This window comes from Haematobia irritans, chromosome 4, assembly GCF_050003625.1.
Source record: "Haematobia irritans isolate KBUSLIRL chromosome 4, ASM5000362v1, whole genome shotgun sequence".
Classification (NCBI taxonomy): domain Eukaryota; kingdom Metazoa; phylum Arthropoda; class Insecta; order Diptera; family Muscidae; genus Haematobia; species Haematobia irritans.
In genome coordinates this window covers 200,484,169-200,502,638 of record NC_134400.1, presented here as the reverse complement: position 1 = coordinate 200,502,638, position 18,470 = coordinate 200,484,169, and the positions used below count along the sequence as shown (strand labels likewise).

General features: G+C 29.7%; 1 protein-coding gene across 4 annotated transcripts in view; it reads right to left on the bottom strand.

The window, feature by feature from the left end:
• The window catches only part of Eip63F-1 (Ecdysone-induced protein 63F 1), a 223,752-nt gene that overhangs the window by 165,737 nt on the left and 39,545 nt on the right, over nt 1-18,470 (bottom strand). Inside the window, exon 1 of one of the 4 annotated variants that reach the window (XM_075307845.1) lies at nt 3,111-3,546. The exons of the other annotated variants lie outside the window; for them this stretch is intronic. Within the exon in view, the coding sequence (XP_075163960.1) occupies nt 3,111-3,129 (19 nt within the window). The 5' untranslated portion in view covers nt 3,130-3,546. Of the gene's footprint in view, nt 1-3,110; nt 3,547-18,470 lie in introns of those variants that run through there. 4 annotated transcript variants of the gene reach the window in all.

The window sequence follows — 18,470 nt, the reverse complement described above, 5'->3', positions numbered from 1 at the left end:
TCAAAAGCTTCTCTAAGTGGTTTCACTGCAATGTGGAACGCCGTTCGGACTCGGCTATAAATAGTAGGTCCCTTGTCATTGAGCTTAACATGGAATCGGGCAGCACTCAGTGATAAGAGAGAAGTTCACCAATGTGGTCTCACAATGGACTGAATAGTCTAAGTGAGCCCGATACATCGGGCTGCCACCTAACCTAACCTAACCTTCTATAGAAATAAAATTTTGACAACATTTTCTATGGAAATAAAATTTTGACAAAATTTCCTATGGAAATAAAATTTTGACAGCATTTTCTATGGAAATAAAATTTTGACAAAATTTCCTATGGAAATAAAATTTTGACAAAATTTCCTATGGAAATAAAATTTTGACAAAATTTCCTATGGAAATAAAATTTTGACAAAATTTCCTATGAAAATAAAATTTTTACAAAATTTTTTATAGAAATAAAATTTTGACAAAATTTTCTATACAAATAAAATTTTGACAAAATTTTCTATAGAAATAAAATTTTGACAAAATTTTCTATAGAAATAAAATTTTGACAAAATTTCCTATGGAAATAAAATTTTGACAAAATTTTCTATAGAAATAGAATTTTGACAAAATTTCTATAGATAGAATATTTTTACAAAATTTCCTATGGAAATAAAATTTTGACAAAATTTCCTATGGAAATAAAATTTTGACAAAATTTCCTATGAAAATAAAATTTTTACAAAATTTTTTACAGAAATAAAATTTTGACAAAATTTTCTATAGAAATAAAATTTTGACAAAATTTTCTATAGAAATAGAATTTTGACAAAATTTCTATAGATAGAATATTTTTACAAAATTTCCTATGGAAATACAATTTTGACAAAATTTCCTATGGAAATAAAATTTTGACAAAGATTTCTATAGAAATAAAATTTTGACAAAAATTTCTATAGAACGAAAATTTTTACAAAATTTCCAATGGAAATAAATTTTTGAAAACATTTTCTACGGAAATAAAATTTTGCCAAATTTCCTATGGAAATAAAATTTTGACAAAATTTTCTATAAAAATAAAATTTTGACAAAATTTTCTATAGAAATAAAATTTTGACAAAATTTTCTATAGAAATAAAATTTTGACAAAATTTTCTACAGAAATAAAATGTTGACACAAATTTGTATAGAAATAACATTTTGACAACATTTTCTATAGAAATAAAATTTGGAGAAAATCATCTGTAGAAATAAAATGTGGAGAAAATTTTCTATAAAAATACAATTTTGACAAAATTTTCTATAGAAATAAAATTTCGAGAATATTTTCCATAGAAATAAAATTTCGACAAAATAAAATTTTGACAAAATTTTCTATAGCAATAAAATTTGGAGAAAATTTTCCGTAGAAATAAAATTTGGAGAAAATTTTCAATAGAAATACATTTTTGAGAAAATTTTCAATAGAAATAAATTTTTGAGAAAATTTTCTATAGAAATAAAATTTTGACAAAATTTTCTATAGAACTAAAATATTGACAAAATTTTCTATAGAAATAAGATTGGAAGAAAATTCTGTACAGAAATAAAATTTGACAGAATTCTCTATGGAAATAAAATTTTGACAGAATTCTCTATGGAAATAAAATTTTGATCAAATATTCTATAGAAATAAAACTGTGACAAAATTTTCTATAGAAATAAAATTTTGACAAAATTTCAATAGAAATAAAATTCCGACAAAATTTTCCATAGATATAAAATTTTGACAAAATAAAATTTTGGCAAAATTTTCTATATCAATAAAACTTGGAGAAAATTTTCTGTAGAAATAAAATTTGGAGAAAATTTTCAACAGAAATAAATTTTTGAGAAAATTTTCAATAGAAATAAATTATTGAGAAAATTTTCAATAGAAATAAATTTTTTAAGAAAATTTTCTATAGAAATAAGATTGGAAGAAAATTTTCTACAGAAATAAAATTTTGACAGAATTCTCTATGGAAATAAAATTTTGACAAAATTTTCTATGGAAATAAAATTTTGACAGCATTTTCTATGGAAATAAAATTTTGACAAAATTTCCTATGGAAATAAAATTTTGACAAAATTTTCTATGGAAATAAAATTTTGACAAAATTTTCTATAGAAAGAAAATTTTTACAAAATGCTGTATAGGAATAAAATTTTTACAAAATGTTCTATAGAAATAAAATTTTGACAAAATTTTTTATGGAAATAAAATTTTGACAAAATTTTCAATAGAAATAAAATTTTGAAAAAATTTTCTATAGAAATAAAATTTTGACAACATTTTCAATAGAAATAAAATGTTGACAAAATTTTCTATGCAAATAAAATGTTGACAAAATTTTTTATAGAAACAAAATTTTGACAAAATTTTCTATAGAAATAAAATTTTGACAAAATTTCCTATGGAAATAAAATTTTGACAAAATTTTCTATTGAAATAAGACTGGAAGAAAGTTTTCTACAGAAATAACATTTTGACAGAATTCTCTATGGAAATAAAATTTTGACAAAATTTCCGATGGAAATAAAATTTTGACAGAATTTTCTATAGAAATAAAATTTTGACAAAATTTTCTATAGAAATAAAATTTTGACAAAATTTCCTATGGAAATAAAATTTTGACAAAATTTTCAATGGAAATAAAATTTTGACAAAATTTTCAATAAAAATAAAATTTTGACAAAATTTTCTACAGAAATAAAATTTTGAGAAAATTTTCTATAGTAATAAAATTTTTGTTTGGTAGTTGTTTGGTAAAATTTTGGTAGATTATTTTTGGATCGAGTGGCAACCGTTATTTTACGTCCAAAGCTAAGTTTTCTGAATATACTTAGTGTAGCGCTCATGTAGATATCTTGGCCTTCTAGACACCGAAATTTTTCCGATTTTCTTGAAATCTTGAGGTGTATCGATCATGTTTTGGTATAGCCCCATATAGACCAACCACCCCTTTTGAATTCTTGGGCATCTAGTCACCGACTATGGGGTTTTGCATAGGAAACTATTCCGTCCCGGCCAAACATATTGTCTTATATACGATATTTGTTTTTATACTAATATTTATATATAATTTGTTTTTGTACTATAAAGGATTACTTACAAATATCATCATTGCTCATATTTCGGTGGGGTTTCCAACGCTTATTGTGCTGGTAGATTTAAGGAAAACTTTTAGTTAATGGAACACGTGAATAGATCTAGAACTCTTAGAGCTGGCAACTAAGTAGCTCGCTCAAATGCTCTAATTTCAAAATCGTTAGACAACAACGACCAATATACCACTACACACAATCAAAATTAAATCACAAGCTAAAGCGATCAATCAATTCAAACACTTCACAATAAACAGCCATGAAGAAATGAATCACAATGACGGTTTTTTTAACCACTTGGCTCTTTGATTTTGAAATTTTACACAATATTTTCATCTAAGATTTTCGTTGATATTTATCACGACCGATAAGATTTAGCTTCAATAATGGTTTTGCTTATTTTTTTGACAATTTACCGCTTAAACGTTTTTAAATCAAAAAACCCAAGTGTCTTAATGCCGTTGATGTCTGTGGCCTACAAAGAGAAGTGTAACATTTTCATTGGTTTTGACGGGTTTACGTCTGTGGCCTTTTGGGCTTATCTGCTGCTGCTGCTGCTGTTGTTGTTGTTGGAAATTTATCGTTGTTTTTGTAAACTCAGCTATATTATAACCTTTATTTGATTTGCCATATATGACGAGTAGAAAAAGAAGATAAAAAATGGCAATTCTCAGCTAGAGACTATAACTGATATTGCATAAAGTGACATGTGGTCGCCCCCACCCCTCTAGTCGTGGGTGGATAAAGAAAATACTCTATTAATATTTTATCCTGGTTATGAACCATTATATTTCCGGAAAATATTCGTAGTATTTTTTTTAATATTCTGACTATGTAAACAAACTCTAAGCAAAATTACCGGTACCGTTTCCGCTCTTCAACATTCAACGCGATTATGTTATTTGATTTTGGTAGTCATTATGGCATACTAGAAATGTGTTAATCAGCCCCAGTTGGTTGCTGTTTTTTTTTTGGTCATGGAGGAATAAATATTTTATTATTGTATTGATATTTTGACCAAGTTTATTGCCCCCCGTTTACACCGCTCTAAAGCAGGTTTTCGATACTTGGTGTATTTTCGATTGTTTTTTTTTTTTTTTTTTTTTTGCAACCTCTTATCACCCACAACCTTTTGGTTAGATGTTTGGTACCAAATTATTTCCACCATGCGTTTTGGTAAAACTTATCTTAGAGGGTGGACGGAGTGTAAATAACAATAAATTTAATAATTTTCATATGAGTAACGCGCGAGTATTTATTAATTGGTGTGGATAAATCACGAAAGGGATATTTGACAATTTTGATAAATTTCACATTGGGAGAAACCACAATGTTGAGTGTGATTAGATATGAGAGTATCAAACACATGAGAGAGTTGAGAGATTGCATTTTGTCATATCTACATATTACAGTGGCACCTTTGAACCTTGCATACTCTAATAAGGGGCGGGGGAATTTTGTTTGAATAGCGGTTGTTCAAGTGGCTACTTGTGTGTTATTGTTTGGGGTTTGATATTTGTTATGCTGATATGGGGTAAATAGTTTGAGAGTTATTGGGATAACGTTGATACCATCTCTGAGAAGCATTCGTATTGTGCTTTGTTGAATTTTTATACCCTCCACCATAGGATGGGGGTATATTAACTTTGTCATTCCGTTTGTAACACATCGGAATATTGCTCTAAGACACCATAAAGTATATATATTCTGGGTCGTGGTGAAATTCTGAGTCGATCTGAACATGTCCGTCCGTCCATCCGAACGAAACAAGCTATCGACTTGAAACTTGGCACAAGTAGTTGTTATTGATGTAGGTCGGATGGTATTGCAAATGGGCCATATCGGTCCACTTTTACGTATAGGCCCCATATAAATGGACCCCCAAATTTAGCTTGCAGAACCTCTAAGAGAAGCCAATTTCATCCGATCGCGCTGAAATTTGATACATGGCGTTAGTATATGGTCTCTAACAACCATGCAAAAACTGGTCCACATCGGTCTATAATTATATATAGTCCCCATATAAACCGATCCCCCGATTTGGATCCGATCCTGCTGAAATTGTGTACATGGTGTTAGTATATGGTCTCTAACAACCATGCCAAAATTGGGCCACATCGGTCTATAATTATATATAGCCCCCATATAAACCGATCCCCCGATTTGGATTGCGGAGCCTCTAAGAGAGGCAAATTTCATCCGGTTCGGCTGAAATTTGGTATGTGGTGTCAGCATATGATCTCTAACAACCATACAAAAACTGGTCCACATCGGTCCATAATTATATATAGCCCCCATATAAACCGATCCCCCGATTTGGATTGCGGAGCCTCTAAGAGAGGCAAATTTCATCCGATCCTGCTGAAATATGGTACATGGTGTTAGTATATGGTCTCTATCAACCATGCACAAATTGGTCCACATCGGTCCACAATTATATATAGCCCCCATATAAACAGATCCCCAGTTTTATATAGCCGATCTCCAATCACACAAAAATTGGTCCATATCGGTTCATAATCATGGTTGCCACTCGAGCCAAAAATAATCTAACAAAAATTTATTTCTATAGAAAATTTTTTCAAAATTCTATTTCTATGGAAAATTTTGTCAAAATTTTATTTCTATAGAAAATTTTGTCAAAATTTTATTTCTATAGAAAATTTTACAAAATTTTATATCTATAGAAAATTTTGTCAAAATTTTATTTCTATAGAAAATTTTGTCAAAATTTTATTTCTATAGAAAATTTTGTCAAAATTGTATTTCTATAGAAAATTTTTGCAAAATAAAAAATTAACAAACAAAAAATATCTCTAACTGCAAAAGTAAAACAAAATCATATTGGGTAGTGGAAAAAGTCTTTTCGTATTTCTAATACGCTTGCCACTCGGGCAAAATAAACTACCAAAAGAAAATATTACCAAACTCTACCAAATTTAAAAATCTTAATTCTTTATCTTAATCTTAATCAAAAATTGGTCCAAATCGGTCCATAATTATATATAGCCCCCATATAAACCGATCCCCCGATTTGGATTGCGGAGCCTCTAAGAGAGGCAAATTTCATCCGGTTCGGCTGAAATTTGGTATGTGGTGTCAGCATATGATCTCTAACAACCATACAAAAACTGGTCCACATCGGTCCATAATTATATATAGCCCCCATATAAACCGATCCCCCGATTTGGATTGCGGAGCCTCTAAGACAAGCAAATTTCATCCGATCCGGAAATTTGATACATGGTGTAAGTATATGGTCTCTAACAACTATGCAAAAATTGGTCCACATCGTATAAACCGATCCCCAGATTTGACCTCCGGAGCCTCATGGATGAGCAAAATTCATCCGATTGGGTTGAAATTTGGTACGTGGTGTTAGTCTCTGACAACCATGCAGGAATTGGTTCCAATCGGTCCATAATTACATGTAGCCCCCATATAAACCGATCCCCAGATTTGACCTCCGGAGCCCCTTGGAAGAGCAAAATTCACCCGATCCGGTTGAAATTTGATACATGGTGTAAGTATATGGTCTCCAACAAATATGCAAAAATGGGTCCACATCGGTCCATAATTATATATAGACCCCATATAAACCGATCCCCCGATTTGGCTTGTGGAGCCTCTATGAGAAGCTAATTTCATCCGATCCGGCTGAAATTTGGTACATGGTGTTAGTATATGATCTTTAACAACCATGCAAACTTTGGTTCCATAATTATATATAGCCCTCGTATAAACCGATCCCCAGATTTGACCTCCGGAGCCTCATGGATGAGCAAAATTCATCCGATTCGGTTGAAATTTGGTACGTGGTGTTAGTATATGGTCTATGACAACCATGCAGGAATTGGTCCATATCGGTCCATAATTATATGTAGCCCCCATATAAACCGATCCCCAAATTTGACCTCCGGAGCCCCTTGGAAGAGCAAAATTCACACGATCCGGTTTAAATTTGGTACGTGGTGTTAGTATATGGTATCTAACAACCATGTAAAAATTGGTCCAATTATGGAAGTGGACTGTAAATATTCAAGAAACTCCCATAATTGTAATCAATAATGGCAGTTCCAAGCAATAGAAAAAAAAGATAAACACCAAAATGTTTAAATTAGTATTTTGGCTATTTTATTGTACCGGCAGTGGTTGATCTTACCGCTTGAGTCGTCGCTGCAAAAGTAAAATTCAATCGACTCAAGCTCTGATTAGGAATTCATGGTATATCATATCCAGATAAATTTCAATTGGAATGTAATATAAAATGGTTGCCCATTATCCAACGGAGTGAATTTGTAGCTCAGAAATATCCCAGTTGGATAAAGGGTTGCCATTATAAATAAAACTTAAATAATCCTATATACATTACAATAATTCAAAATAATTCATGTTTATCGACTGATGTGTTTAACTAGTTTAAAAGGAGTATAGATTTGTTGAACTAGCTTCAACACCGGTTTTAATTATATATAACCCCAATTTAAACCGTTCCCCAGATTTAACCTCCGGAGCTATTGGAGTAGCAAAATTCATCCGACCTGGTTGAAATTTGATACGTGGTGAAATTTGGTACATTGCGCTAGTATATGGCCGCTAACAACCATGCCAAAATTGGTCCATATCAGTCTATAGTTATATATAGTCGATCCCCAAAAATAATCTACCAAAATTTTATTTCTATAGAAAATTTTGTCAAAATTTTATTTCTATAGAAAATTTTTTTCAAGATTTTATTTCTATAGAAAATTTTGTCAAATTTTATTGCTGTAGGAAATTTTCTCAAAATTTTATTTCTATAGAAAATTTTGTCAAAATTTTATTTCTATAGAAAATTTTTCAAACTGAATTATTTAAGTATTTAAACGGCCTAACTTACAATTGAGAAGACGGTGTTACAAAGTTTTAAGATACCTTGCCATCGGCAAGCGTTACCGCAACTTAAGTAATTCAATTGTGGATGGCAGTGTTTAGAAGAAGTTTCTACGCAATCCAAGGTGAAGGGTACATAAGCTTCGGCCTGGCCGAACTTACGGCCGTATATACTTGTTTTTTTTTTTATATCCCATAATAATGTAGATAATTTGCTTGCCAATATTACTTGATTTTCTTTCGTTATATTTGTTTACGTTATTTTTTCTGGTTCTGGTAAATATTTTTTGTTTGCATAATAAGTTCCAAGAAGTTGTTACGAATAAGTGCAATAATATGTCCCCATCCATAATGGGCAGCATAATTGACCAAGTAGATTTAAGCGAACACGCAGAGAAGGAATATGATCACCTTAAACATGTTTCAAGAGCAAAATGTTATTTTTGTATGGTGACCATGTAACATGTTTGTCACTAAAATGTTATTTTCTCGTCAAATATAACCTGCTTGCCGAAATCAGATATATGATTTCCGAGAAAATAACATGGTTGCGAAAACCATGTTACATGGTCACCACACAAAAATAACATTTTGCTCTTAAAACATGTTTGAGGTGATCATATTCCTTCTCTGGGTGAACCTTTAACACCATTAACTGGAATGGATCGAAATAAATGCAATTGTCTATCTGTTATAGATTTCAATTAGTTATTATTTTTAATTTTATGTCGGATGAGCGTGGAGAGACGATTCAATTGGTAGTTTAAAATTTTTAATTTTTAAAGTTCATTTGAGTTTGGGAAGTCAAATTCTTGGAATATGTAAAGAGCGGTGAATTTATAAACTTCCTTTTTAATTATTTTTGGAGGCGAAGGTAACTTTGTATATGTACTAGAGGTCTGCATCGAATAACTTTTCACTACATGTATGCAATTCGCTGTCGAATATAGTACATACACTGTCTTTCTCTCAGAGCGCAAGTAGTGCTTGTCAAATACCACCAAGTACTTATCCGAAACAATATGTGTTCCGAAAAAAGTAACAATAAAAATGTAAGTACTCGAGAAAAAGTACAACATGGATTCTCTTCACTTCACGTGGTACCACAAGTATTTCTCAGTTATGTGCGAAGTAAAACTTTCCATTATTATTAATCATAGATATGAATGTATATCACATATTTCATATATTTATGTATGTCACACACTTACCTTAACGTTTGCCGTTCTTTATAACAAACCAAAACATATATTATGGAGAGTAACTGTTTTTTTTTTTGTAGTTCTGAAACTGCACGTGGTACATGGAGTACTCTATGAAGTTTTGTTCTCGCAACATATTCGACGTGATCACTCTGAGTACACTTCTATAAGAGAGAAAGAGGAATATGTGTTTGTTGGTAGTGAAGACATCAGAGCAGCAACAAGAAGTTATTCGTGGCTTTTGGTGTTCATCAAAATGTGTACCAATTGTTTTGCGACTCTCTCAAATAGATGTACTCATGTAGCAAGTACACGTGTACTCTGCATTTACAAATGGAATTGTGCAGACCTCTAATATGTACCTCTATTTTGTAACAGCCCGTGTAAAAACTTGGTGCATCTAATTGGAAATGATCAGATCTCAAAATTGACTCCTTTGGATCTAATCAGATATGATGAGATATAATTAGATGTAACTAGATATAATCCCATATCTAACATCAGATCTATCTACATATATGGCAATTTATAATTATATCAAAGGCATCATACAAATTATTGATATTTCGGTTATCTTTAGTTGAAATTTCGAAAACTCGGACATGGAGAAGTTTTAAATTTCGGAGTATTTTTAATAAAAAGAACGGCCACGGGGATTCTCCCCTTCGAGCTTTTATATCTTGTTTCCTCCACATGGCCAACCAAAAGAGTTTTCATTCGATGCTATTCATAATAATTTGAATGTATGTTGTTTAAATATTTACGAAACGCATCAAAGCTATTTTTATCGGTCGCCTAGACACCAAGCACATCCGGACGGACATTTCGAGGGAGATAAACAGACCCAAAAAAAATATACAATCACAACGTTTTATGATACATAATTCTAGAAAAAGGCATTATATACACAAATCTTAAGAAAAATGTCTTTTAATGTCTTTACAAGAAATTAAAGACTGCTGCAAAACAAAAAAATCTTACAATGTAGCAATGATGCATTTAGAGTATAACGTGCATCGCTTATATGCATCCTCACAAAAGTGAAATTGTTTTTTTGTCAACAGAAAAAAAAACACATAATAGTACTCAAGCAAATCACTCCACAGGTCATCAGCCACTGCCTTCTTCATAATATACATCCAAGTGGTCTGGCATGCTTGAATTATGCATCTGATTATAAATCGTAATCTGTGCCACTGTTGACGACATCGGCGTGAAAATCTATTGCAGCCAGAAATCTGAAAATATTTTTAGATACTGCTGCAGAAAGTGAAACGATCAAAAGTAATCAGAATTTTTCCTAATTTTAGATTTGAACGCAACGCAAAAAAAAATAAAATTGTTTTGAAAATTCAGGAGAATAAATCAGCAAACATCAGCAACAAACAAAAACAAGTGTAATCACTCAACATGCTGTGCGTGTCAAATGGACTGCACAGGGGATCCAATAACTACAAATTAAATGAGATGAAGGAATTAATATAAAAATGTAGGAGATTTTTTTTTTGTGAAATCTTTTCTGGTATCAAGAACTTAATTAATAAGTTAAACATGTTGTATAAACAACAGAGATTATGTGATAAATTGAATTGAGTTGTTCAGTACAGTATAAAATTATGTGGAAAATTTTTAATAGTGCCACAATATCAAAATAAAGGTGGCACCAAAATGTCAAAAGTATGAAATTTATTGGGAAAAGAAACCAAAAATGTTTTCACTTGATAAAAATGGTAAAGATTTTTTTTTCTAAAGGGTGATTCTTTTGAGGTTAGGATTTTCATGCATTAGTATTTGACAGATCACGTGGGATTTCAGCATTGGCGGAGCTAGAAATTTTCTCTGGGGGGGGCTATGCCCCCCCAGACATCCTTCAAAATTTTGTCGAAATTTCCGAAGCGATAAATTACCCCTATTGATAAAACTATACATGATTGATACTATCATTTTTTTTGATTGAATACATTTCAATTAAAAACAAGTAAGTAAAATCTAAAGTCGGGCGGAGCCGACTATATTATACCCTTCACCACTATGTAGACAAACATTTGTGTTACCATCTCAACTACTTAAAATTTGCTGGGAGCTATATAAAGGTTTGCATTTCCAGATACAAATACTTTTAATGGAAACAATTTTTTGTACTTCTACAAAAACTCTAGAATTAAAATTTAAATCGGCTAACGCCCTGGGATGATACACAATGTTAGTAAAAAATATGGGAAATATGAAGCGAGAGAAATTTTAATGCAATTGTACAAAAGAGATTTTTAATTTTTCAGGCGATGCATATGTATTCGAGATATAGGACAATTAGAGTAATATTTACAATTTTTGCTACTCAGCAGTGGCGATTTTACAAGGATATTGGTTAGATCTCGCCAAGATATGTGTAGGGCGACTTGGAGCCTTATTTAAAACTCATCCGTTCTGTGGAAATTTTGGCATTGCAGTGTGTAGGATATGGGGAAATCATCACAGAATTTTGTGTAAACTGTGAGAATTTTGGCCATATTTGTATTCTCTGTGGAAACTATCCAGTCAATTGGAGGAAAATCCCATTGAAAATGGGTCTAAAATATGAAACAGTCGACCATATTTCCCCAACTCTGGTGTACGTATATATGGGAGCTATATACAATCTGAACCGATTTTGAATAAATTTGACATGTATAGTTAGAATAATAATTCTGCTATCTATGCGAAATTTCACGTAAATGGGAGTATAACTTTGGCCCCCCTGGTCATATGAGTGCAAATCGGACGGGAGATATATATGGGAGCCATATCTAAATCTGAATCGATTTCAACCAAATTTGGCACAATTACCTATACTACTAAACGTACTCCTTGTGCGAAATTTGAAGCAAATCACGGCAAAACCCTGGATTTTGAGGCCATATAAGTTCAATCGGACGAAAGATATATATGGGAGCTATATCTAAATCTGAACCGATTTTAACAAAATTTGACACACTTAACGATACTATTAAACGTACCCCTTGTGCAAAATTTGAAGCAAATCACGGCAAATCTCTGGCTTTTGTGGCCATATAAGTTCAAATCGGACGAAAGATATATATGGGAGCTATATCTAAATTTGAACCGATTTCAATCAAGTGTACCAAGCATTGGTAGAATGTCAATTCTACTCTTTATGCAAAATTTCACGAAAATCGGTAGTAACCTTTGGCCTATGTGGTCATATGAGTCTAAATCGGACGAAAGATATATATGGGAGCTATATCTAAATCTGAACTGATTTTGCTGATATTTTGCAAGTTTTTTGAGACTCATAAAATATTCGGATGTACTGAATTTGAAGAACATCGGTTGATAAACACGCCAATTATGACCAGATCGGGGATAAATATATATGGCAGCTATATCTAAATCTGAACCGATTTTTTCCAAAACCAATAGCAATTGTCTCTGTCTCAAGAAACGGCCCTATGCCAAATTTGAGGACGATCGGACTTAAATTGCGAGCTGTACTTTGTGCACAAAATTACATATACAGACAGACGGACGGACAGACAGACAGACAGACGGACATCGCTAAATCGACTCAGATTTTAATTCTTACCCGATCGGTATACTAAAAGATGGGTCTATGACCACTATTTCTTGGCGTTATATACAAATGCACAAACTTATTATACCCTGTACCACAGTAGTGGTGAAGGGTATAATTAATTAGATCAATTAATTTCATGGTTGAAGACAAAAAATATTTTATTGTATGTGGGAGCCGGTTCCACGACACCGCTATAAATAATCAAATAGCAACTTACCATTATTTAATATAACAAAAAATAAAAGCATTGCTTTATGTATGTGTTTGAAAAATATTGTTTGTAATTTATTTTTAATTCAAGACAACAAACATATGATTTTTAAATTTTATTTAAAATGTGTGTTTTAAAACAGGACTAGACATCATAAAGCAAAACATAAACTTAATATATTCATCGTGTATAAAAAATACTAAGAATAAAAAATTAAATAAAAGGCAAAAAATAAATTGAATATTATAAAACTTCTATCTTCGATTAGTTTTTAGAAATTCTCTGAGAACAGAATACAACGAAGCAACTGTCGAGAGCAGCGGTGCCAACTCTGTGGATTTTTCGTGATTTTGACGATTTTAGATGGTAAATTGGGCATGTGACGATTTATGATTTTAATCAACGTAGTTATAAATTGACTATTTTTGAAAATGTGCGTCTCAAGTTTCCTTTTAGTGTTTTTATTACGTGTTTTTAGTTGTAATGTAAATATCAATACTAAAAAATATGCTTAACATACTCTCTCTGCCACAATCTTAATTGGATTAAACACATCGCAAAGCTTGAATTAAAATATAAATCAACTGTAGCTTTGATTATTCTGGGGGGGGGGCAAGAACTATTCTGGGGGGGCATAGCCCCCCCCAGCACCCCCCTAGCTACGCCAATGGATTTCAGACATGGTGTCAAAGAGAAAGATGCTCAGTATGCTTTGACATTTCATCATGAATAGACTTACTAACGAGCAACGCTTGCAAATCATTGAATTTTATTACCAAAATCAGTGGCAGAAAATCCGCTTTTTTATCGACAAATTTTGTTCAGCGATGAGGTTCATTTCTGGTTGAATGGCTACGTAAATAAGCAAAATTGCCGCATTTGGAGTGAAGAGCAACCAGAAGCCGTTCAAGAACTGCCCATGCATCCCGAAAAATGCACTGTTTGGTGTGGTTTGTACGCTGGTGGAATCATTGGACCGTATTTTTTCAAAGATGCTGTTGGACGCAACGTTACGGTGAATGGCGATCGCTATCGTTCGATGCTAACAAACTTTTTGTTGCCAAAAATGGAAGAACTGAACTTGGTTGACATGTGGTTTCAACAAGATGGCGCTACATGCCACACAGCTCGCGATTCTATGGCCATTTTGAGGGAAAACTTCGGAGAACAATTCATCTCAAGAAATGGACCGGTAAGTTGGCCACCAAGATCATGCGATTTGACGCCTTTAGACTATTTTTTGTGGGGCTACGTCAAGTCTAAAGTCTACAGAAATAAGCCAGCAACTATTCCAGCTTTGGAAGACAACATTTCCGAAGAAATTCGGGCTATTCCGGCCGAAATGCTCGAAAAAGTTGCCCAAAATTGGACTTTCCGAATGGACCACCTAAGACGCAGCCGCGGTCAACATTTAAATGAAATTATCTTCAAAAAGTAAATGTCATGGACCAATCTAACGTTTCAAATAAAGAACCGATGAGATTTTGCAAATTTTATGCGTTTTTTTTAAAAAAAAAGTTATCAAGCTCTTAACAAATCACCCTTTATATAGAAAATAACAAAATACAATAATTTTGTAAATTTTCGATTGCTCAAATTTACAAACAAATCTTACACTATCTCAACTCAATTAAGTGGAAATTTTTCAAAAGAGCCATAACATTAAAAAAAGGGTGGCACAAAGATGATGTGCTCGTTTCAAAACGATCCGTTCATGAAAATGAATCAACACATGTGTGATATCCAACGGAGACCAAACGATGTCAATCTTTCGACGGTAAAATGGACACCATGCGTTCATGATCACGCATGAACAACCGGCGTTCATGATCGGAAAATGATTACGAATTTAAAAGAACAAAAATCCGCTACCGTAACTCAAACCTGGATTGTCTACTCCACAGAACGGTTGCCAAAAATAATCTACCAAAATTTGAAGATAATTTTACCACATTTTACCAATTAAAAAATCTTATTTTGAAGTATTTGATCAAATCTTCGAAAACCCCACAATGACAATCACAATGGTCTTTGATAGTATGAATTAATACGAAAATTGAAATTGTTAAAAATTTTAGTTATAAAAATTTTCTTAAAATTTTATTCCTACAGAAAATGTTTTCACAAAATTTTATTCCTACAGAAAAATTTTTCACAAAATTTTATTTCTATAGAAAATTTTGTCAAAATTTCCTTTCTATAGAAAATTTTGTCAAAATCTTATTTCTATCAAAAATGTTGTCAAAATTTTATTTCTATAGAAAATTTTGTCAAAATTTTATATCAATAGAAAATTTTCTCAAAATTTTCAATTTACAGAAAATTTTCTCAAAATTACATTACATCTATAGAAAATTCTCTCAAAATTTTATTTCTAGTGGAAATTTTCACAAAATTTTACTTCCACAGGAAAATTTGTCAAAATTTTATTTCTAGAGGAAATTTTGTCAAAATTTTATTTCTATAGATAATTTTCTCAAAATTTTATTTTTATAGAAAATTTTCTTAACATTGTATATCTACGGAAAACTTGGTTAAAATTTTATTTTTATAGAAAATTTTGTCAAAATTTTGTTTCTATAGAAAATGTTCCCAACATTTTATTTTTATAGAAAATTTTGTCAAAATTTTATGTAAAATTTTCTTAAAATTGTATTTCTACAGAAGATTTTGTCAAAATTGTATTTCCATAGAAAATTTTAACAACATTTTATTTCCATAGACAATTTTGACAAAATTCTAATTCTATAGAAAATTTTGTCAAAATTTTATATAAATAAAAAAGTTTGTCAAAATGTTATATCTAGAGAAAATTTTCTCAAAATGTTATTTCTATATATTTTTTAAAAAATTTAATTTCTCTAGAAAATTTTGTCAAAATTTTATATCTACAGAAAATTTTGTCACAATTTTATATCTATAGAAAAATTTCTCAAAATTTTATTTCTAGTGGAAATTTTGTCAAAATTTTACTTCCACAGGAAAATTTGTCAAAATTTTATTTCTAGTGGAAATTTTCTCAAAATTTTACTTCCACAGGAAAATTTCTCAAAATTTTATTTTTATAGAAAATTTTCTTAAAATTGTATATCTACGGAAAACTTGGCCAAAATTTTATTTTTATAGAAAATTTTGTCAAAATTGTGTTTCTATAGAAAATATTGCCAAAATTTTATTTTTATAGAAAATTTTCCCAAAATTTTAAGTCAAATTTTCTTAAAATTGTATTTCTACAGAAGATTTTGTCAAAATTGTATTTCCGTAGAAAATTTTAACAACATTTTATTTCCAGACACAATTTTGACAAAATTTTAATTCTATAGAACATTTTGTCAAAATTTTATATGAATAAAAAAGTTTGTCAAAATTTTATTTCTATAGAAAATTTTGTCAAAATTTTATTTCTATAGAAAATTTTGTCAAAATTTTATTTCTATAGAAAATTTTGTCAAAATTTTATTTCTATAGAAAAATTTCCCAAAAAATTTTATTTCTATATAATTTTTTTTTCTGTATAAAAATTTCTCAAAATTTTATTTCTATAAAAAATGTTGTCAAAATTTTATTTCTATAGAAAATTTTTTCAAAATTTTATATCTATAGAAAATTTTTTAAAAATTGTATATCTAGTGGAAATTTTCTCAAAATTTTACTTTCACAGGAAAATTTGACAAAATTCTATTTCTAGAGGAAATTTTGTCAAAATTTTATTTCTATCGATAATTTTCTCGAAATTTTATTTCTAAAGAAAAATTTCTCAAAGATTTTTCTCAAAATTTTACTTGTATAGAAAAAAATTTAAAAATTTTATTTCTATAGAAACTTTTGTCAAAAATTTTGTGAAAATTTTATTTCTATAAAAAATTTTGTCAAAATTTTTTCTCTAGAGGAAATTTTCTCAAAATTTTATTTCTAGAAGAAATTTTGTCAAAATTTTATTGCTATAGAAAATTTTCTCAAAATTTTATTTCTATATAATTTTTTTTTCTGTATAAAAATTTCTCAAAATTTTATTTCTATAAAACATGTTGTCAAAATTTTATTTCTATAGAAAATTTTTTCAAAATTTTATATCAATAGAAAATTTTGTCAAAATTTTATATCAATAGAAAATTTTGTCAAAATTTTATATCAATAGAAAAGTTTGTCAAAATTTTATATCTATAGAAAATTTTGTCAAAATTTTATATCTATAGAAAATTTTGTCAAAATTTTATATCTATAGAAAATTTTTTAAAAATTGTATATCTAGTGGAAATTTTCTCAAAATTTTACTTCCACAGGAAAATTTGACAAAATTTTATTTCTAGAGGAAATTTTGTCAAAATTTTATTTCTGTCGATAATTTTCTCAAAATTTTATTTCTAAAGAAAAATTTCTCAAAGTTTTATTTCTATAGAAGATTTTTCTCAAAATTTTACTTGTATAGAAAAAAATTTAAAAATTTTATTTCTATAGAAGTTTTATTTTTATACAAATCTTTCCGAAATTTTTTTTCTGTATTAAAATTTCTCAAAATTGTATTTCTACAGAAATTTTTCTGAACATTTTATATGTATAGAAAATTTTCACACAATGTTATTTCTATAGAAAAATGTTCAGAAAATTGTATTTCTATAGAAAATTTTTCAGACAATTTTATTTCTATAGAAAAGTTTTCAGAAAATTGTATTGCTATAGAACATTTTGTGAAAATTTTGTTTCTATAGAAAATTTTCCCAAAATTTTATTTCTATAGAAAATGTTGTCACAATTTTATTTCCATAGAAACTTTTGTCAATATTTTATATCTATAGAAAATTTTGCCAAATTTTATGTCTGTAGAAATATTTTGGCATAAGCCGGCTATGTTATCATGCAAAACGTTTTTTCGGAAGGTTCAAGTGTGGTTCATTGTTGGGTTTTAATGAACTGCCTGAATTTATTCTGATAATTGGTTGATAGTTTTGCTGCACGTAGAGGATGCTGATGTGGAATGTGGTAATTCCAAAACGTGCGTCCATCCAACCATCTTGCAGTCTATAGGGCTTTGCCCAAATAAATTTGACAAACATTCTTTTCCTCGGTTGCTTAAGCTACACTTGTAGTTTAGTCAATGCATGGTTTTAAGCTGAAATCAAAAAACAACAACAATGTAGAAAATTTTGTCAAAATTTTATTTCTTTAGAAAATTTTGTCAAAATGTTATTCCTCTAGAAAGTTTTGTCAATATGTTATGTCTATAGAAATATTTTCTAAAAATTGTACTTCTATAGAAAATTTTCTCAAAATTTTATTCCTATAGAAAATTTTCTCAAGATTTTATTTCTATAGAATCATTTTCAGAAAACTTTATTTCTATAGAAAAATTTTCAGAAAATTTTATTTCCATAGAAAATTTTTCAGAAAATTTTATTTCTATAAAAAAATTTTCTCAAAATTTTATTTCTATAGAAATATTTTCTAAAAATTGTACTTCTATAGAAAATTTTGTTAAAATTTTATTTCTATAGAAAATTTTGTCAAAATT